This window comes from Toxotes jaculatrix, chromosome 17 (genome assembly GCF_017976425.1).
Source record: "Toxotes jaculatrix isolate fToxJac2 chromosome 17, fToxJac2.pri, whole genome shotgun sequence".
Classification (NCBI taxonomy): domain Eukaryota; kingdom Metazoa; phylum Chordata; class Actinopteri; family Toxotidae; genus Toxotes; species Toxotes jaculatrix.
Genome location: NC_054410.1, coordinates 13927618 through 13950014, shown reverse-complemented (window position 1 = coordinate 13950014; position 22397 = coordinate 13927618). Strand labels below are relative to the sequence as shown.

The window sequence follows — 22397 nt, the reverse complement described above, 5'->3', positions numbered from 1 at the left end:
TTCCACAAAGGGCCATGTGGCTGCAGGTTTTTGTTCCAACCAAGCAGCAGCACACCAGACCTGAGTCATTTAATCAACTGATCTCAGTCTTCAGACGGCTGATTGGTCAAACTGTGTGCTCTTGATTGGTTGGAACAAAAACCTGCAGCCAGTTGGCCGTTTATTTCTGATTTTGTGACCTATGTTTTATTATTTTATCTGTTTTATTCTGTTTGTAAATGAAAGATTTATGATAAGGCACCCTTGGTCCATTAACTATTAATTAAAATGTATATATATATGCAATTTAAGCTAAGGTAATGCTTTGTTAGACAAAGATGGCAAAGCTGAACTAACTGCCTGGCTAGTTTGACATGGGGGTATCTGGTTGTAGCACAATGCACCTTTATTTGGTAAGTCAAGTAAAGAGTAATAATTAATTCAGAGATTATTAAATTATTTTAAGATGAAACATTGATAAAATGAGCATAAGTAAGCACAGACTACAAGAATACTATAGTTTATTGACCATACTGAAATATACACAACAATGAGAGTCAGTAGTCTTATAGTGTCGAAACAGAAGCCAGTAATAGACAGCTCTATCAGCTGAATGTAATACAAAAATAACAGGTACTAAAATCACAACAATCCTTTCCAATAGCAACAATGTTTAGGTTTTTTTTGTGTTTTTTTTTTTTTTAAAAACGGACTAGTCTTGAGATGCAGCATTTAAACCCTTCCATTTTTTTTTCACTAGTTCCAGGCACTTTAGCTTCTTATTGTGACACATACAGTATACACTATGTTCAGGATGCCAAATGTGTTGTCAGTTAAGGCAGCTTGGTGATGATTATGTGTGTAGATCTTTATTCTCAAATACTCCACAGCATATTGCACTGATTCAAGTGTGTCTTGTCAAGCTTTCTTTGTACTACAATGCTTTGAAATGTTTAGACACATAAATACTTGTACAGGTAGTATAGTAGTGTGTACAGTAAGTACCTTATGAAAATTATATCTGTGTGTAAACACTCTAAGACCATAAGTCTGTGAGACACTTGATTAATTTAAGTCCCTCATATTCAGAACAGTTGTTATACATCCTATCATTAGTGTCATCTTTTTGCAAAGCTGACTAGAACTCCCAGGAGTCCATCCACTTCAGACCAGCCATGGTGCTGCCCGGCTCGTGTGCCAGAGGGCCCGTCATGCCATAGGAGAGTGGGTAGAACAGGTAGAAACTAACAGGGAACAAATTGCATTGATTTACACAAAGCAAAGAACTTTACACAGTACGTTCCAGTTGGCAGATTTAATTTTTTTTTACATCTGGACAGAGGCAGGGGAGGTGTTTCCTTCAGCTTCCAGTGTTTGTGCCAAGCTATGCTAACCACCTGCCAGCTGTAACTTCAAACTGGACTGGTATTAGTTTTTTCATCCAACTGCCAGCAAGAGGGAAATTAATCGTACTTACCAAAATGTCAAACTTCTACTTTAATGTCACACTATCTTCAGAATTGTGTAAGAATGAACAATAAAAATTTTCCTTCACAGTGATTATTCTACTGGTCGGCTCACCTGTAAAGAACAGTGAACAGAAGTCCGAGCTGCCCGACTCGCTGCAGCCAATCCGAATAAGGTGGGCGGAGCAGCAAGTCAGTGCTTTTTAATAAGATGTCAAGTGTAATTCCTGCGAGAAATAAACAGAGCACTTCAACCGGGATTACATTCTGGCTAATCTGCACCATTAAAAATTAGCCATTAGCAGTTAGCAGTATACCCACAGGTGTACAGACAACTATTGTGGGATCACATTCATTCTAAACAGATTTAAGAACGTTTATTCATGATGGAATCTAAAACTATGTGTTTCGGCCGCAAGTGCCATAATTCATCTCATGCAGTATCTTTGCCTCACAAAACATCTGCTCTTTATAATGGAATGGAATAGATGGCAAAGTGGGATTTGATACCTGTTAGCATGGTGCTAAAGAGCATGGCAGGGAAGTAGTGGTGATAGTAGAGAACACGGCCCATAGTATAGAAAGGTGCATAGTGAAGCAGCCAGCCGAGGAGAAGCAGTCCTCCTCCTCTCATAAGCACACGAGAGTGCTCTGAAACACAGAGTGAAGTACAGAACATTTATCTGATGTTTAAACCATCTTTTTTTTACTGCTGCTGCAGCCATTATCTATCACATCAAAAAAAGTCACTGTCAATAATCATACCCATTCTCTTTTGACCCAGTGAGAAACCTCTTTGGAGGGTTATAGACACCACTGCCACCATGATGAGATACAACCCCAAACTGGCCAGGTTCAACCACCAGACCACCTGAAAAAAGAGTTTTTAAATCGTGAAGGTTTTAATGTGCACCAGTCAGACAGGAGTCACAACGGGAGAATAAGACAAGCTTAAGACTTACAGGGTTCCCCAGCAGGTAAACTCGATACTCTGTCTCATTCACTCCTGAAAACCTCAAGCCCTTCACAGAAAGAAACCAAGAACATCTGTAGTTAAAAACAGCTGATTTTTGCAAAAAATAAACTTTATACCATAAATCATTCAGTTCACCTGGAAGTTGATGGGCCAGTGCCAGGGTTTTGAGTTCATCTCATTGTCTTTGGGTTTCAAACCACTGTTTCCCTGAAAAGGCACATTTTTCATTTCAGTAAATCATTTCTGAAAAGACACGTTTAAGAACACAAGGATTTGCTTGCACAAGGATGTGTCTTACTCTGATCATAACAATGTGGGACTCCAGTAAGATCTCCAGAAAATGGGGCTTCAGCACAGACAGGCTAATGTTAGGTACTGCAAAAAAAGAGTAACATGTTTGCTAGTGTTTGACATCAAGAGGTTTATACAAAAATGTAGGCGCACATGTAGTGAGTTTATCTTACATTTGGGATTGATATGATCTTCAATGTTCCACTGAGAGTTCGGAGTTTCCTTCAAGTAGGGACTACAGGTCACCTCCACCTGTTCCCAGCCCCTGAATGGAAACAAAACGCATACTAGTACATGTTGACTGACCACACACATAAAGAATCTTGAATAGAAGAGGAAGTTAAGTCGGAGCAGAGATGACTAGTGTTACCACTTTGGAAGAATCTTGCCAGAGGAGTAAAGCACGCAACCGGTAGCTCGGTGCAGAAAGCGGACTTTGCTGCGCAGCACCTTCACCAGGTCACCCTTCCGACCTCCACACACCTCCACCTGCCACAGGTCATTAGTGTCTCCTGTGCCATTCTAACAACAGAACAAAGACACAGCAGTGTGTTAAGCTCAGGACAAACAAAGATATGATGACACAAGATCACAATCTGATATGTTTTTAATGCTGAGCATATCGCTAAGTAGTTTGGCAGCAAAAGGTAAACTTAGCTTTACCTGGAAATAGTGCAACATGTCATAGGCTAATTGTTTTGCTTCAGATAAGGTGAGCTGTACTCACAATGCCATAGCCTGTAACCTGGAAGTGCTTCTTGGTCAGAGGGGCCTCATGAAGGTGACTGTGAAGGTTGCGAGTTGTTCTGAAGGAATAACATTATAGAAAAGAGAAGGACATTTAGATTAAAATGAGCTTTTATCATTTAAATTAGCTGGGATTAAGTAATGCTATGTTATACATACTCTTTGTGCTCCAATCGAATGATGTCACCATGACGAACCAGGTCAGGGGTCTCAGATTGAGCTTTATAAAGATAAACCATAGTGAATAATGTCATGTGGCTCATATTTAATAATTAACTGAATGTTACTGGTAACTCTTAACAGTTAATCAGCCTCATCTTCTCACATTCATTATTATCCTGTCTGTGAACGAGCCACAAATTGTTGTAGTCCTTATGGAGATAGGCTGTCACCTGTGAGCAAAAAGAAACAGTTTATTTGGAATAAATAAAGTTACCACAGGTATAAGCATATATAATTTGCTTGTGAGTGTTCTGCAGTTGAATCTGTAGCCTGACCTGCTGCTGCTTTGCTCCAACTCCCTCTGGGTATAAGTGCCAATGAGAGTGCAAATAGCCTCCAGCAATGCGGAGGTTTTTCACAGTAATGGTGGAGCCATATGCAAGATCTACACCATACGAACAACAAGATATCAAAAAGGCCACATTGTTAATACACATGAAACAAGTAGATTTAATGGAAAATGCTGATACAGCCCTCACTAGCCAATTATGGAACTGAGTGTAAAAAAGAACAGTTAGCTTCAATAGTAAAACCCTGATATGTAACAGTCATATGTTTGACACTCACACTCAGGCATGGACGCATTGTGTAGGTTGTTCCCGATTAAACGAGACTGAAAGGCAGAACTGAAGAAACCATCTCCCGGTCCACTAGTGAGAGTGAGAAATCATGACAGCCCAAATAATGTCATCCTGTTGTATTCTGTGAGCCGAGCAGTAAACACACTTCATCTGTAATACAACAATCAGACTCACCTTTTGTTCAGCACAACAAAGTGGATGGCAAATACTGTAACATAGAGGAAGAGTGGAAGCAGGATGAGCCCACCAACCCGAGCCAGGAAGTGCTTTGCAATGTCCACCTGGAGCCAGAAAATAAAGTCATTGGAGCGGCCAAACTTCAAGCATCACTCATCAACACTGTCAGCTACCAATACCATTAGAATGTATGTTGTTGTTTACCAGTGAGAGGCGAAGGTCTCCCAAGAGTCTCCAGAGATCCCAGACTGTGTTGAGTCCAACCAAGAGGATAACAAACAGACCCACAAACTTCACCCCCAAAGCCCCAGCAAGGTTTACACCAGTCAGTACAAGCCACAGCCACCAGGGGGCAGTAAAAGGCCTGAAAACAAGTGTTATGATATGAAATTTGAAATAATAGAGCCATGCGGTGACCGAGTGGCATTTTTACTTGAAAAGTAGTTGATTAATTGATGATAAACTAACTGAAATGAATCACTATAGTCATCCATTTGTTTACTAGTTTCAGCACTACACAGCACAGGACAAGACAGAAAAGCTAAACTTAAAGTTCTAGTGGTGTCCTACCTGTGTTGCTGCTGGTTGAACTTGACCATGCTCAGCACTGCTGCCATGATGAAGAACATGAGTATGGGGTCTAACAGAATGTACTGGGAAATGGTGATGCAACCGGTGTCTGTCAAGGAGGGTGAAATGAAGCACAAAGTCACGCTCCTTCTTACAGCAGGATAAATACCTGCTGTGACACCTGTCAATGCACTGAATGATTTGACATTTAAAGGATAGAAAACTACAACTGCTGTGAGGAAAAAAACACATAAAACAAAAACAATGAGTCATTTCTAGACTTCCAAAATGTGTATATGCAGGTTTCACCCAAAGCTGCCTGCTGTTCCTTTTATATTTTTCAAGAAAAATAATTAAAGTAGAAGTTACAGTAGTCAGCGTATTGGAACTTTAACATATTGATTAGAGTTGTGCAACCCTTTGAAACAATTAGACAATTACTCACCAAATATGAGCAGAGTGGCAGTGATGAGAGCAGCAGTGTGAAACCGAGACAGCTCCAGCACTATGAGGTAGGCAAAGACTGGGAGGAAGGAGCCCAACACAGCACAAAACTGTAGGGAAAACGTGAGCAGGACAGACACATCAGCAGCCATAATATATGTTGTCTGTTTTAAAACTGTGACAAGATTATACGTATGTATTCAAATAGCTTTCTTAAAAGATTGGAAAAGAGCAGGCTTTCTAGTGTGGAAAGCAGCATACCGCTCTCATCCCCCAGTAGTTGTGGAGTTCATATTTATCTCCTGGCTTTATGAAGGGAAAGGTGCCATCATAGCCGGTCATGTAACCAGCGAGACCTATCAGCATCTAGAAGAGAATAAAGGAGATTAATAATGGAAAGATTTTCCCAGACGAAAGGGATAATCGGACATCTCACTTTTCCAAGAGGTGGATGGACATCAAAGAAGAAGGTCCTGTTGATGTAGTAGCTCCCCATCTTTCCAAAGTGCGTCTCATCCCAGCTGAAACACCAAAACAAGACACAGTGTAAAAACAAAAGGCACGCTGCGATGCTCAAAATCACGTGCATATGTTTACAAAGGACTTTTACTCACCACACATGAGGAGGCTCTGTGATCTTGTAGAGGCGTGTAGAGAAAGACAGCCCAAACACCAGCACCAGCAGCACTTTGCTTGGGGGCTCCTTACTGACACCTCGTCTGTTCGAAAACTGAGCAGATGTCCCATTAAGGGACTGGGTGTCATCTTCTGACGAGCGTCCAGCAGTTTGAGAGCCTTTGTCCTTTGACACAGGAGTGGATGGGGTTTGGAGGGTCCTTTCTGAAGTGGCGAAGGTTTTCCTGTATCGTAATGTTGAAGTGTCCCCTGTTTTGTTCCTCTGTGTAATACATTCTTCTTTTGCCATGAGGAAGTAAAACCTGTAATAAAATGACCAAAGCCCCTTCCAAGCCAGACCAAATCATATACTCCCTGCTAGTTAATGAGTGATGTCTAGATGATGTGCAACTGTACTAGCCGGGACAAATAACTACATTTAGCATAAACAACAAAAAGGATTTTCAGTATTGCACGTTATGTCAGAGAAGGCGAAGCTGACAGTGACTGTCACACCTTTCATACTCAACAAATTATCAGACATAATATTAGTTACTGTGTCGCCAAGGCATTAGGACACTTTTATCAATAACATGCTAATGCTAGCGTGCTATTTTCTAAACGAGCATCCAGTTCCACAGAATAATAAGCAGAAAAGTGCGAACCTTTCTCTGTCGCTGCAAAATACCGTTTTATTTCTCAAAGATTTGCGTTAGCCTAAAAAAAAAAAAAAGAACACGAGAGCTTGTAGCTCCACTGCACGAAAGACGTAGTGAGCGCGGGGGCTTCTGGGAGGTGTAGCCCACTGTATAATTCATGTGGGCAAGGTGTCGCAGGGAAAACACAATTTCCCAGAATCCCTCTGGAAAAGCTCCTCGTCTCCCGGTTAGCCAATGGGAAAAAGCTATGGAAAAGCGGAGGAAGAAGCAGAGAACCTTGCCTGCGCAGTTAAATTTGACCAGTAGAGGGAGATGTGGTATAAGAAATCAGTTTAACACCAAGTTTATTTATTCATTCATTCGTTCATTCATTCATTCATTCATTCCACAGCTCTGATTTATTTATATTCTCGAAGACAGACTGTGTATATAAAGGCTGTGGTTCATACCCGTAGTCAAATACATTCGCCCAAGTACTAAATACTTTTTAAGTATTTTCATTCTCTGCTACTTAATGCTTCTGCTTAACTACATCTCAGAGGAATACGTTTTTATTCCACTATAATGATCTGGCATTGGTTTGTAGATTAAGATTTTACATTCTAAACAAACTATGATCTTATATGAGACGTCGCTTTGTCATGCTTTAATACAAATTTGATGAATTTGCTCTGCCTTGACCAACTACAACATTAAAATGCTGCTTACATGCTTTTGTATCAAAATAACACTTAAATAATCCAACAACACTACAAATAAATTTGTATGGGGAATGGAGAATGCAAACTGTGTTGGGTGCCATTTTCCAAAGTAAATCATCAAAGAGAAAGACATTTTTTTATGTTTTTATTTTGATGACTGATAGTGATTACAGTCAAGAGGTAAACAAAATGAATGAGCATGATATTTCCAATGACCTCAGCTTTACAACAAGACATTTATCTCAAGTTATTTGTGGTTTTCAAAAGGCTTTAAATAGTCCAACTCTGTCCTAAGTCTTAGAATTCTGGATCGGTTCAGACGATGATTTGAACAGTGCGGTGGACGTGGAAGTGGAAGCATTTGTACGACTGTAGGTTTACGAATGCAGGTTAAGGGCATAATTCATCAACTTTAGTCATCCTCCAAAGTTAGAATTTGACTTTTATATTGCTGCTGAGCTTCCTTGAGAGAAGTTCAGTTCTTTAGACAAATAATGCCATATTTCCTTAAAACCTGAATATGTAAGACAAAAAGGTATGACAGGGAAATCAGAAACCAAATGAATAGGCTGATACTGTCCTTGATACATTCATGACCAAAGGATTCAACAGAGACTAAAAGAAATAATACTTAGCCATAAAGTTGTGACGCACATAAGCAGGTGCTTGCATTTCAAAAGCATTGTCTTTGTAATGAACTTGAAGAGACAAAGTGTCTGTGATTAGAACAGTGCTGCCACTTCCAAAAAATATATTTCATTGTCTGCTCCACAGGGCAGGGTATACGCACACAGTTCCTCTGGTACAGTGTCAGCCACTCTCCTCATACATAAAAAGATATGCTTTAAAAAAAACATTTATACAGACATGTATAAATCTACAAAGCTATAATGCCAGATTTTTCTTACACTTTATGTTTTATGTCAAACAAAATATTGGTTGTGCTATAATGCATTAAGAGAATATGTAACAAAAATAATACATAGTACTAGATCTGTACAAAATAAACCAAACCTCTCCAACGAAGCCTTTGTCTTTACATGCATTCAGAGATGCATACATGGGAATGGACAGATATGTGATCCAATTGCATTGCAGTTGAATGAGAAATCCTTTTGCCCGTGTGACACTGGAGCCTAAAACCAATCTTGAAGTGTAAGCAGTGATATTTGTGGATAATTTCAACTTACGTATCTTCTCATAGTTTCAGACGTTAGGCTAGAATGTAGCCTAGAATCATAACTTTGATAAGTCATGGTGCAAAAGTATAAAACACGTTAACACTGTTAAAAAGAAGAAAGAAGAATTGGGATCAGCAACTGAGTCCATGTTTTCCTACTTCATTGCTTTATATTAAGATTGTGAAAATGGTGTCAAACAGAGGAAGGCAGGTTATACCTATTGCACCTTTTTCAAAACATTACATAGATCATCATATACATCTACAGTCCTTCCATGTCCATGTAAAGACTGATGCTTTTCATGAGAAAGTTTGGCTGTGCTGACTTCCCAGTTCTTGGTCCAGAGATTCTTCAACTTCAGCTTGTAGTTAATCTTGAAGTATAGAAAGACAGCTGTGGGATAAGTTCTTTCTTTCGAATTTGTGATGTCTGCCAACCTTGGCATCCGCTTAGTCCAAGGCCAAAGCTAATTATTATGACTGAGTGAGACAGTATTGGTAAGAGGTTTGACAGTGATGCACAAGCTCTTTTATGAGTGGCTGATTTGTTATGACATTCCTTCTTTTACACAATTCTTATCTCCCCACATTGTCTCTGAATCAATTGGTGAGACAAATAAAACAAAAGGAACTGAGTATGCCCTCTGAAATAGGTTGCTTTCTAAGTTTGCAGAGGCCAGTCATGTAGATGAAATAAATAACACAACAAAAAAAAAAAGAAGTGACAGAGAAAATAATGTGGAAAATATATCTGTATATCAAATTGCCTGGGGTTACTGAATAAAAAAACATCAGTCCACAAAATCCCTTTAAGGCAAATGGATATCTGGTAAATACTAAATCCCATGTAATACATTCACTGCACTGTATTCTTGGTCCTCTTGAATGTGTTTGAGGGGGATATGAATATGTTTTGTGCGGAAGGCAAGTATCTGTGTGTGTGTGTGCTTTAATATGTATGTATTTGCATCATATGTAGGCAAACGAGTTTGGACGTTTCAGCGTTACTGTTGGAGGTTTAGTGCCGGGCCCTCGGGGAAAAGGGCAGAAGGTTATGTAAGGCGATCACTGAGGGAGCAGAAGAAGCCAGAGCACCAACAGTCACTGTCTCAGTTTCCTGTCTCCCTAAACCCAGACTCCGGGATTGCTGGGATGCATTTGTGCGGTTGGGCGGAGGCCACAAAGCCCGGCAAACAGGTGCACTTGTATGATCCCTCTGTGTTGGTGCACTGCCCGTTCTGACATAAGGGCACCTTGTCGCTGATGTCCTCACACTCATTTATGTCTGCAGGCCAAAGAGACATGAGGAGTTAGTCACCCGAGGGAGATTTCACAGCTGAAACAGCTGCCTGCTTCACATCTGCTGCTGAGTGGCCTTATGGGTATTAGAAGTGGGATACTGGAATAATTCATACTAATGATTTCACTTTAACTGCTCTTTGGTCTTTCTTTCTTTCTTTCTCTCTCTTTCTCTTGTACCTGATCTAATCTTCTGAACTCCTATTCCAGTGATTTTATTATTTTAAAGTACATTGAATTTGAGTTCCAAAGTTTATTCTTGGCCTAGTTGACAAAACCACCTCACCTCAAGGTTCCTTTAGTAGCTCTTCTGGAGTTTTCTACTACATAACATAATCTTCAGCAGCAGATGGAGTTTGAAACTCTAAGAAAAAAATGTGATCTATAGAAAAGTACTAGGTAAATGCTTTGATAATCAGTTCATGGCTTACATCATTTTTTAAGCACAAATATCAAACATTATCTGGTTCCAGTTTCTTAAATGTGAGGATTTGCTGCTTGCCTTTTGTCCATACTAAATTGGATATTTTGGTGCTTTGGTTGGTTGGTCAAGACTTTTGGTTTGAGTGAACAGTTAATCAAGAAAATAATGGGCAGCTGAGTCAATAATGAAGATAATCATTAGTTGTACCCTTATACAATTCATTGACAACTGAGCAAGATTTTTGAAAATCTTGTGAGCCATGAACAAATGTGTTTTAATTAGTTCCACAAAAGTTCAGATATGGTACAAAGTTGTCAGTGTTGCATAATATCTCATCTTGTAGATCTTTAATCAAACATGTCGTCATGTTGCGTGTTGGCTGGATAGGATCTGAACTTTATTTCCCAGCCATCTCGAGCACTGAACTGTTCAGAATGATGGTAAAATTAACAATGCAGTGGATTACGTTTCCTTTTGGCCTTCAAGAGATTTTTCTTTCCCTTTTCCAGCACGGGAGGTCTGATTGTCATTTCATAGCAGTCAATCTCAAATGACCCTTCATCTGTTTATGTCATGTTCTGCTGGGGAAATGCTAGTGGTGATATTTATAAAAGGAGGCATGGCATGAGTTGCACAGCTCCCACATGTTTCCACAGTGTCGGAATTCAATCGCTTTCCTTGGGAAAGCGGCTGGCCTTGGAGCTGATAAGCTTGTATGCAGACAGAATATTGTAAACAAAGCATTTCATTACAACAAGACAGTCTCACTTTCTTACAAAACAAAGTACACTTAAAACACATAATATCTCATGTAATACACTGAGCGGCTAAGATTCAAGGCCTCCTCACTCTTGGCAGTGTGCGACTAGGGAATTTCAGACCAAAGGGTAACACACAATGGTTTTGAGGAGTAAACCACTTTCATTAGTTTCCCATAAAACATAGCTTAATGCAAGGTTGTTAAATTCAAAGCTTCTTCTTGAGCATGATGATATACTGCATAAAACGTTACCTCACTGAAATTAATCCAAGACCTGGCTCCAAAAGGCTTTAACCTGAAGGGAGAGTTCAACGTGTGGTTTGATTTTGAGATTCAACACTACATTTTGAAATGAGATTAAATGAAGTGATTAATTCCCTATTGATTCAAGGAAGTCCCTGAACAATTTTACTTGGAGCACGGAGTCTGCATGTGGGTGGTCTGCTGAGAAAGATGTCAGAGATGCTGGGGAAAAGAACCTACCTATACAAGCCATCTTGTTGAGGTCAAGTTCGTAACCGTCGAAGCAGTCGCAGGTGTAGCCTTCTCGCACACGAACACAACGGCCGTTTTCACACCCATTCAGGATTCCACACTCCTCTGCCTGGAGACCCTCAAAGCCATCGTAGCGCTCTGATTGGACACAGAAGTATGTAAGAAATTACATTATCATTAGTAACTTGCCTTTATGCTATCACTACTAATGAGCTTGACAACTTTGCCAACAAATATTGGTGTTTTTTTCTCCATTATGAATCTTGTGGTTTGCCTGCATTTTATTTGCAAATGAATTAATGCACATAATACATATTATTCACAAATGCTCCAATCAGTGAACATATTGGAGATGAAAAGCTATACAGTGTGTGCTTGCATATACCCACCAGTATTAGAGTCCACAGGTCGCGGCTGCTGCTCCCGTGGTCGTGGGATGGGGACACGGGCAGGTGGCTGTTGAACGCTGTAGTCGTTGTCATTAAAGAGAGGAACGCTTTCAGGAATGTCATAGGTTCCTGCAGGGCTGCCATAACTGTCCCAGTACGGAGGAACAAAAGGCTCCGCGGGATCTTCTGGCCCCTCAAGACCGTACTCGTATCCTTGCCGCTCTCGCAGACTGTCTGAATCGCCTGTCCGAGGCAGGTTGCACATGACTGCATAGTCATCTGAACACAACAGCACACAGGGAAGAGTAATATTTTGGATATTAATAACAGTGACAGTTATTAAGCAGAGAAAACACTGTCTTATGTGCATCCTGCTTCTCACAAGAGTCTCTCCTGGGACAGAAGGCACACTGTCCACTCCAGGCGATGCCGTACAGGCAGCAACACTCAGTGTATGTAGTTCTGGGTCCTGGGAGGGGATCCGAACACATGTTGTCCCCCTCCAGACGCTGCCAGCAAATATCCATGTGCACATCTTGATAAGGTTCTAGAGTTTCTGGGAGACAGAATGAGCAGGGATTAACAAACCCACCCCGTTGTTTTGTTCCCTCCGAGGGAGCATCAATCATGAGCCTACACCTCACTTCTCAGCTAACGATTATTTTCATTATTCACTAATCAGCATATTATTTTCTCATTTAACTGATATATTGTTTAAAGTATAGAGTATCTGAAAATAGTAAAACGAATACCAATTGCAAATTTTCAGAGCAGACATTAAGAAACTATTTGAATTGCCTTGTCTGACCAGATATAAAGATATTGAATTTTCAATGGTATCTCTGCATAAGGCAGCAAATCATCTCACGTTTGAGCAGCTAGAATCACTGTGTTTTAGCCATTTTTTGCTCTTAAGATAATTTTAATGATTTGATTATCAAAACTACTGCAGATTAATTTTGAGTTTATCAACTACTTGATTAATCGATTCATCCTTTCACATCTATAAGCAACTGCAATTCTGCTATTGTGAGAATCCACAATGAATTTTCAAAACTCTTTTAAATATCATAAATGTGTGTGTGTCATTTTTTTTGTGAGAGTGTGTGTCACACCTTCTGTTGTGTTGAGGCTAATGCAGCGCCGCCGTGTGCTGTCCAAGACTAACGGAGGACTACAGAAACAGTTAAAAGACCCGGCTGTGTTCACACACACTCCATCCTCACAGGAATTTCCAGATTCACACTCATCATAATCTAAAAACACATACACAAGGAGAGGGACATACACATTATTAATCATCAGTAATAATTCACTGCATTTTAATGAATTAGTTAAACAAATAATTCGATGTTGGATGGATGGGGTACAGACTATCTGTTGATGTTATATGAATGTTATCAAACGTTAAAAAAAATGTAAATAGATGTCATTTCTTACCCACGCACTCAAGTCGGATGTTGTCATAGTAGAAGCCAGAGCGACAGTAGCACGTATAGGTAGCAAAGAGATTTGAACACTGTCCATTCTTACAAACATCTGATCCAAATATCTCACACTCATTTGCATCTGAGGGAAGACAGAAAGATTCACACCTTGGTATTACATCAGTAACATCAGTACAGAAATGGAACTCTGTAAACACCGGCACCCTGCCTGAAATGTCATTCACTCGCCTCGTATGAAGCTGTCAGGACACACTACGATTACAGTTAGTCAGGAATGTAGGTATCCCATTAAGCCTTGGCTAGTTGTAGAGGCAGCCTCATAAATTTGGTGAAGGATTGTGTCTGTCTATCTGGCTTTAAAAGTTGCTGACGGTAGAAATAAAAACAGGGGCTGGCATTGCACCTTCCCGTGCCGATGTAAAGTTTGTGTGATGGAAAGCTGTAAAAGCTCAGGGATATCAATAAAACATGTTAGCATTCATGAAAGAGAGTGTACCTATGTAATCGAGCTGTTCTCCCAGAGCTTGTGCGAGCTTGTGAGAGGAAACAGGCAGGGATAACAATCCACTGCCATGAGGGCACAACTGTTTAAAGTCATCTGGAAAATAAGAAATGGCTTCATTAGTAAAATGCAAAAGGAGTGAAAAAAAAAAATCAAGCGGTCATTAAGTCTCAATATGGATCATCAACTTCCTTTTGTACCTCTTCCTGGGACAGGACAGGCGTGGATCTCGCAATTGTCCCCCCAGCCGGCCCCCACTGTGCAGCAGCACTCCTGCTTGGTGACGTTGCGAGACAAAACGTTGTCACAGAAGTTGGCATCATTCAAGTTATAGTAACACTCCTTCCTCTCCTCAGCTGTGGAAGCAGATGGAGGGACTTCAGCAGGGTATTTCAGGTCAGTATCTGCGGTAAGACAGACAAGGAAATGATTTCTTTAGCTCAGGGAGGTCAGAGGTCATGGATAGCTTTAGAAAAGCAAATGTGGAGGTGGTAGGGATTTGGTAGTTCAGGAGGGCAGATGCTTGCTGATAGAAGAGCTTGAACCCAAATCTCCCTGTTGAGGAGGGATCACCCACTAGATAAAGTTACAGTCGATCCTATACTTCAGTTGCACATCATCGCACAGCAGAGGCGTCAAGTGGCCTCTGCTCTTCATCCATCAGAGTGTGTCTGCATGCCTCCAGCAGGTAGTGCATTACCCTCGCCTGCCACTGCTGAGCCTGCTCATTTGTCCAAAGGCATGGGCTCAGGCATTTCACCCTTAAGCTGCCGGCTTAGCCAAATGGAAACACTGGCATGTGAGTCAACACACCATTCACTCTCACATGATTGATTAACACACGTCAAAAGCAAACAGCGGAATGTGGCAAAAAGGTACACAAAGGCATAGCTGGGGTTTAGTGCCCATGCAGAAGAAAAAACATCCCCGCTAAGGGCGCGGCGCTTAATAATGTAAATACACCCAATTTGTGTACACATACGCCTATCAAGCTAGAGATGTGATGGTATTTCCATGACTCAGAAGGCTTGTTCTGTCGTTCTGAAATTGCAATACATTGCATATATGGAACCACTGCACTTAAGATCATTTTAGCATGGAAGACAGCAATGTGTCTTTAGTGCTAATTGCCAATAGCTACACCTTATCCTTGTTTGTCTTGGTGGGAAAATGGGTTTACAGTAACTAGGGCCTTAGGGCATTTGTTTGGCTTTACTAGAGGGGTTACTTCATCATTTGTCTGAGGGATTAGGCTAATACGAATTTTTGTAGGCAACCCACCCAACCATAACTCCAGCCTATAAAACAAATGGAAACGGCCAGGTCAAAAGATACTCTAAGAGACGTTATGTCCACCTCGTCACCCTTGTTGTTTGGATAATGAGAGACGGCTCATTAAATCAGGGAAAACTCCGTCTCCTAACGATGGGATGGAGAATTAAGTCCTGTGAGTCACTGTGAGTGCTGGTCCTGCTCTATTACCCAGGGAGCGGCACTGGCTGGTGATGGGATCAAATTCCTCATTGTCGTTGGGGCAGATGCACAGGAAGCTGCCATCGACGTTCTCACACAGGGCCTCCCCGCACAGCGCCAAGCTCATCTCGCACTCGTTGATGTCTGAGAAAGATGGGAGAGGAGGGCGTGAGGTCAGTGAAGCATCAGGCACGTAGGCACAGGAATGTGCTCAATGTGGTCAAGGCAAGGTCATGCAAAAGCATAGGCATGAAATAACCATCTTCATCATTACTGAAAGAGTAATTCATATCATCCTAAAAAAGCGAATTATAGGCATGCATTTCTTTATTTAAGTACTGTATACTTTCTAGAATCAATCACTTTCTATGAAGAGGACACTTTTCCCCTGTCAAAATCTGATGTATATAAAAAGCTGAAAGTTGTTCAAATTTGCTAAATACAGTAAAAGTGACCAAACATTTTTTTACAGAAAAAAATAATTCTGGTGATACTGTATCTTTTTGTTGATAACAAATCCCAGAAAAAGAACAATATGATGGTATGTCTCTCAGTACTTCATGGTTTTTCTGTGGCTCTCCCAAACCCTTTGGCTCCTACTGAAGATGTCAATCTTGAAATGGGTCACAAATACATACTTTCATTTTTTCAAAAAAGGGCTGGGCACAGTAGTTTTAAGTAAACACAATTAAACAGGAATAAACAGTGCTTTTGTTCGGGATTATTTTCAGCTGCAGATGAATACACATTTGATCCTCTTGTGAGTATTTATGGCAGCAGGATGGTGTGTGGGCTTGACTCAAAGTAATTTCAGTGCCCATGTTCGTAGTAATGAAGGAACATGTCATCCACTGTCATGTTGTGACTCACTAATGTGTTTTTAATGTGTTTTAAATTCCTCATTGTTGTTTTTGAACAATAAAAAGGAGGAAAAGTTATATCAGGCTGTGGCTCCACAGACAATATTTGTTAATGGGATCAGTTCATTGCTGGTTTTGATATTTTCATAGGTTTGTTGACAATAAATAACTAGAAAACATCATCAGACTCATCCTTTAGCTTATTGCTCATGGATATTTATTGGAGAGCAGTTACGCACCGATACATCTGCTCATATCTCCAGGCGGGTTGGTGTAGCCCTGGTGACACTGGCAGCGGAAAGAGCCATCTGTGTTCTCGCAGAAGCCGAGGTTCCCACAGATGGTTTCATTGATGCACTCATCAATATCTGCAAGGCCAGAGCAGAGCACACAGAGAGGTGAACATTAATGTTTACAGCATCAGTCTGCACAATAGACTTTCAAACTGCCTCGGTAAACACAGCACTGCTTTTCCAAAATAAACATCCCTACCATACAGAACTTACAATAACAACAGAAATCACTTCCATCATAACATGTTAGACAGAGTGTACAGATTAGACAATTCATTAAGAGGGTTTTCAAACTGTGCTGTTTGTCAGTTAACTCAGGGAGACTTTGTCTCTGCATCAGCACGGCGTATTTGAATGTACTGTGGATCTGGAAAGCTGCAAGTGAATGTTTTTTGGTTGTGTTAATGGAGTGAGAAGTCACACTTAGGTCACTGGGATGTTGGCAAAATGTAGGAGATGGGGGAGTGTACAGCCAGACACTTTATTAGCAGTTGGAGAAAGATGGCTGAGAGTTCAGATTTGTTGTGGAGAGGTTTTTTTGGACAAGTTTTCAGGCAGGAAGTGCTCTACACTGTAATCAATGAATCTGTTTAAACCCATTCAATCTGTCTGACCTTAGCTGTAGATGGCCTTAAGAATTAAAATGGTCCTATGAAAAGATTTGATTTAATTGCAGCCCAAAATGGTAGTTAGTAATCAAATCTTTTAGGCGGCAGGCCCCATAGTAGTTCCTTCTTTACGTGGCAATAAATGACAAAGTTTAATAAAACCAGCGGAGGAACGTTTCTGTATGTCAGTGTATGTGGAGAGAGCGACATGGACATCGAGACTGGACATCGCTGGACCATGAAACGGCACTGTTGATTCTCTCACTGTTTAAAGGCAACATTTGTTAGCAATTTCTGGCATACATGATTTAGTATTTCTTGGCATCTTGAATACAGCAGAGAGGCCAAAGACTGATACCTCCACTGGAGGGCAAGTCTGATTCTAATTGTTTAAAAAAAACAATCAGACACTTTAATGTTCACACTTCAGTCACGTGAACTTGTTCTCTGGTTGGTCAGACTTGCCACAGGTCAGTGTTAACATAACTGTTTCTTGACAACCTACCAAGTATGGTGACATAACCAAACTTTTTATTTAGTTTTTCGGTTCCACTGAACTGTGTATTTTAGTGAGTGTTTACTTGTTCTAAAGACAAAGCAGACACACAGACAAAGTAAAAACTATTCAGCCAGTGATGTAGTTAAAGTCAGTGTTTGTATAATTTCTGCAAGTCATTAAGCTGAGAATATTATGACAGGCAGACCTTTCATTTGATATGAAATACACTGATGAAATTAGAGGACAAACCACTATGTCTGTTCTATCATAAGCATGATTAGATTTTTTTTTTGTTGACTTTTTAGTTTCATAACAACCCTCCATGATCATTCCATTCAAAGTTTCCATGACTAATAGAAACTCCATCAGAGTGATTACACGTTTTAGAAAATATGGAAAAAAAAAAAAATTTGGACAATAAAATCCCAACTTGAATATTTGAATTACATTTTGACCAGCTTCAGTGAACAGTCTCATACTTAGGGTTAGCTAAAGCTCGTCCTGGATCCGTCTGTTCAGTTAAGACAAAACCTCACATCTAATGATACCTCAGATGTTTAAAACAAACTGATGTACCGTCATTCACATGTTGTCTCAACCAGTTTTATTTTGCCTCTGAGCACTCATAAAGGTTGTAAGCATTGAAGAAAGGAAGGAAGAGGGCCAGAGAAACCACAACCCGTTTCATCTGACAGAGCGCTTGGCCGGGGCCCCATACAACACAGACAACTGCTTTCTCAGGCTTGCTGGGGGACAAGTCAGTGTTACTGTCCTGACTTGGCTGCTTCTCTAACATGCCTCCGAGGTCAGAAACAGGGGCTCCCACAAGCTAATAAAACTGCAGAGACAAAATTGTCTTTGTCATTTGTAAAACCTTTCATAGGAAATGCTGAGAAAGACCAAAATTGCTAGAATAGACTTGTGGGCTCAAATGGCCGCCAGATGATAGGGGAGAGGGAGAGGGAGAATGGATGGATACATACTGAAAACCGCCAACCCCTCGGATTTGCATTTTGCAGCTGAGGAGAGAGATGCCAAAATAGTGCAGAAGTGGCGTAGTGTTTTTTGGACACTCTAACATGTTGCTTGTAACCGAAAAATACATTTTCAAGAAGAATATTCCCAACGCTCTATCAAGAATATTCTCAAAGTAAGGTAAAGGGTATTGTATATCAGAGTTTGAGGAACATTTCCTCAAGTGTGAAGCACTTAAGTGGAGTTAGGAATGTTGGAATAACAGCGGCTGCCAGCTGGGAGGTCTGGGAGGAAGGCGATGAAAGCTTTCTGCTAATATATGAAATAATCAGTGTCTGCATGCAGCTTTTCATTCATGTGTAACATGGAACAAAATCTGTTGCAAACCACATGTTGTGATGAGATGCAATCAAAGTATCATCCCAGGGAGGAATGAGAGCATCGAGACCAAAACAATTTTAATGGCCTTTGTTTTTCTGTGTATCTGACTCTGGTAGCGTTTGAGTGGCAGCATTACTTGACCAGCCATTTAGATCTGTCATCCAAGCAGCTTGCTCATCACAGCACTAATGGTTTGTGGGAAAAAATGAACAATACAAAATGAGATAACTCCACCAAGAGCTGGTCTCACACCAGCAGAACATGGGATCGCTTTTCTTAGTTTTTCCATGCAATAATGAGTTACGTTAGGACACATGCAGAGCTGTAAATTGCCCGCAGAGAAGAACTGAGGCAAGAAAGAGTGTAAGGAGTTCAGCTGAGACGGGAGGAGCTGAGGTTAAGGGACAATCCAGGCCCAGTAGGCACCTATCCTAATGGTCTGACCCAGGAGGGCCTGCTTCCTGGATCCAGTGATGCAGTGATCAGGGGGTGGAGAGGGGGTAAAGTGTGGGTCTCTGTGCCATTCGTTAATCTGGAGCACATGGTGGCAGGCAACGAGAATATAGGAATCACTGACTGTTGGCTCACCCTCCGCAGCCCACACTTCTCCCATATTCTCTGGGCAACCCCTTGTGTGATTGGACCCATATGCTGAGGTTATTTCACACGTGACTGGACAAAGATGAAGTGAGGTGTTAGGTTTCAGTGATGTATGTCACCTTGTAATGCACCTTACCTGACATTACATCTACAACCTGCCTTGGCTTATCTACCGTGGAGGTCAACCTGTCATATTGTGTGTGTGTTCTTCTAAGAAAAAAACATCATCTTCCATCTGGACAACAGCATGAGCAATCACACACACATGGTAAAGTCTTTAGGTTTCTATACGTTTACAGGGGTGGGAGGTTGGCAAGAGTGTGACCGCAGACAATTTCCGCTCTTGGGCAAGTCTTATTAGAGGCCGGGCATAGTTTGAGGAAATTTATGGGTATGATGGTGAATTAAAGCTAAAAACAATGACCTGGGAATACACACATCTACACACACACACATACGTTGTGCCCTGTGTACAGTATCATGGCAGTGCTGAGCGGAGCCCTCATAGCACAGTTGCGGCTGACGCGTTGCTGTGGAAAAAAACCCTGTTTTTCCCTTTTGTATCATGGCCTCTAAATCTAAATGAGTGCTTTGAGCAGAGCCAAAGACAACCGCTGCCCCTTCGAAGGCCGGTGAGTAAAAATAAAACAACGCCCCTCACAGAAACGGCAAATTACAGCGTCTGGCCTCTTCTTAAATATTTGATGATTTTTACAAGCAGACAAAAATGCCCCGGGGTAATTGAGCTCCCTCCCTGGACTTTTATTGAGGTGACGGCAGCATCTCCCACAGCTTCCCATCGTGAGGTGAAACAAGCCACTATTGTGTGTAGTGTTGGGCTTCTGAGGGTAAGAGGGCTTGGTTCTCAAACTGGGGCTGTGAGTCAATGCAGAGCTCTGTGAGTGTTTGTTGTGGGGTCTAGTGAAAACACGAACAGCTGGCGTCACAACATAGCAACAGGAGGAAGATAGTCAGACGTGGTCATAACTGGGCAACCATACAGGCAAACAGTTAAACTGGGAGTGTTGTGACACCATCGCAGACAGTGTGAAGCTTTTTCAATCACGTCCCACCTACAGATTCCATCATGCTTCACAGGACGTGTCAGGTAGGATAATGTGTAACAAGTCTTTGGTCATTGATACAGTTAACAGGGACGTACAATGAAATCACACACCAATGTAAACTACGCTCATTTGAACCTATACAAACTGCCTAGTAGTGTTTTGACTCTAAAGGCGCAGAGGTGAGCAGCTGGTTTCAATCTGCCCTTATCACACTGCAGGCCCCTGCACTCTTCAGCTGGTGCCAGACAGACAACGCTATAAAGTGTAGTTAGAAGTCAGTCGCACATAGCCGGGATCAGGGTGATGGAGGGGGCGGAGGTCGGATCTGTCACTGATCAGTGCTGCAGCAGCATATTCTCCCCTGATCGCCGTCTGTTGATAGTCCAATAAAAACTAACGGTTATGAGAATATGTGAAGCTGCGTCGCACTCCGAATGCATCCCTACAACCGTTACAGGCCGTGGTTCTTTTTCTCTAACACAAACACACGAGCGAGGATGCAAAAACCACATGCACACACACAGGCTCGCACTCACATACACAGACAATCACCCACAAACACCCACAGCTTCCAACTTCAGTCCAACACATCATTCCAATCTGATGCTCTCAGCCTGCTTTCCCCTCTTCGACTGTCACTCTCCGATGACTGTTTGGATTCTGTCTTAATATGAAGGAAAATATTTGGCCTTTTGTTTTTGCCTCTCATAAACCCAACTTGTTGTTTTATGGTGCTATGAGAGCAACAAAGACAAGAAACACAGCACTAGAAAATAAAGAGAGATAAACTCACATCGTTGTGCAACAAACCACATTAATATCTCAAGCCCAAGGTGTCTAACCCTGCCAGTAAATACATAGCAAGGCTCCATGTATTCTGGAGGTCATGGAGATGTGTCTGTTGTTGTTGGACATTTGTAGATCCAGATGTAGCATAAGTGCAAACCCAGCCTGCCAACCCAGGTGACCGGGCACCTCCGTACGGGGCTCCAAAGAGGTAAGGGACCATATAAGTCGGCCTGACAGTCCCGTCCCCTCTCAAAAGGAGAACAGCGGCGATCAGGTTCCACCTTGTGTCTCTGCCAGAGGCATTCCATTAGCTCCGTTGTCAGGAGGATGAGACTATTATCGGCTGCTGGCCTCACACACTGCCTCCAGTGACAGTGCACTCCTCTTTCTAAAGTGCCCCAATTTCAGGGGCCACTTCTCCTCATCTCCCTCGTGGTCTTTTGTGTGGGAGGACCTCGAGTGTCTGATAGCTTCTGATTCACATCGGCCTCTTTGTGTTTGCGTGCCAAACAGATATCATTATCTATGCACAGAGGGAGAGCCCAGAGGAGTTTGGAGAGTGGTGGGTTGATTTGAAGCTACTCTCTACAATCTCTTTCTTTCTTTAACTACAGCCCAAATGGTAAATGGATTGAATCAGGGAATACGTATGGCAGATTCTTTTCCTTTAGTCTGAAGACAGTTAGGCTCCAAATTTGCCTTTTTTTTCTTAGGATAATTGTGTGCTAGTCTTTTAACTATATGGGATTTGACCGCTCACCACAGTCTTTGGTGTCTCCTCCCTCGACACCAGGCTGGCAGCCCATGAAGCACCGGTAGGAGCCGATGGTGTTCTCGCAGCGCCAGGTACCACACACTGAGCTGCCAAACTCCTTGCACTCATCCTGGTCTGTGAAAAGAGAGAGAGACAGATGTTGGTTAGTGACT

General features: G+C 41.5%; 2 protein-coding genes across 2 annotated transcripts in view; both read right to left on the bottom strand.

Moving 5' to 3' along the window:
• Positions 1-509: 509 nt before the first annotated feature.
• On the bottom strand, positions 510-6811 carry pomt2 (protein-O-mannosyltransferase 2). The gene is made up of 21 exons (XM_041060715.1): positions 6068-6811; positions 5890-5974; positions 5715-5819; positions 5455-5563; positions 5010-5118; positions 4644-4803; positions 4437-4543; positions 4249-4331; positions 3957-4066; positions 3785-3851; positions 3619-3679; positions 3440-3518; positions 3083-3234; positions 2886-2977; positions 2720-2796; positions 2557-2628; positions 2408-2467; positions 2211-2316; positions 1956-2096; positions 1561-1672; positions 510-1223 (listed from the first exon to the last, which is right to left on the bottom strand). Exons 1-21 carry the CDS (start codon positions 6376-6378, stop codon positions 1118-1120), a joined length of 2304 nt encoding a protein of 767 aa, XP_040916649.1. The 5' UTR covers positions 6379-6811; the 3' UTR covers positions 510-1117.
• A 772-nt stretch (positions 6812-7583) lies between these two features.
• LOC121197346 (latent-transforming growth factor beta-binding protein 2-like) overlaps positions 7584-22397 on the bottom strand; it is a 79659-nt gene continuing 64845 nt past the window's right edge. The window contains exons 31-41 of the mRNA XM_041060912.1: positions 22231-22359; positions 16498-16626; positions 15408-15542; positions 14126-14329; positions 13920-14021; positions 13416-13544; positions 13091-13231; positions 12358-12531; positions 11976-12254; positions 11575-11724; positions 7584-9893 (exon numbers count right to left, since the gene is read on the bottom strand). Of these exons, the coding sequence (XP_040916846.1) occupies positions 9718-9893; positions 11575-11724; positions 11976-12254; positions 12358-12531; positions 13091-13231; positions 13416-13544; positions 13920-14021; positions 14126-14329; positions 15408-15542; positions 16498-16626; positions 22231-22359 (1748 nt within the window). The 3' untranslated portion in view covers positions 7584-9717. The remainder of the gene's footprint in view (positions 9894-11574; positions 11725-11975; positions 12255-12357; positions 12532-13090; positions 13232-13415; positions 13545-13919; positions 14022-14125; positions 14330-15407; positions 15543-16497; positions 16627-22230; positions 22360-22397) is intronic.

Excerpts from the sequence above, each read along its gene's own strand:
- pomt2 (XM_041060715.1), bottom strand. The coding sequence starts at position 6,378 with ATGGCAAAAGAAGAATGTATTACACAGAGGAACAAAACAGGGGACACT. Across the intron at positions 5,975-6,067 it reads ACAGAGCCTCCTCATGTGTG|CTGGGATGAGACGCACTTTG; the intron begins GTGAGTAAAAGT and ends TTGGTGTTTCAG. Across the intron at positions 1,224-1,560 it reads CTGTTCACTGTTCTTTACAG|TTTCTACCTGTTCTACCCAC; the intron begins GTGAGCCGACCA and ends GTTCCCTGTTAG.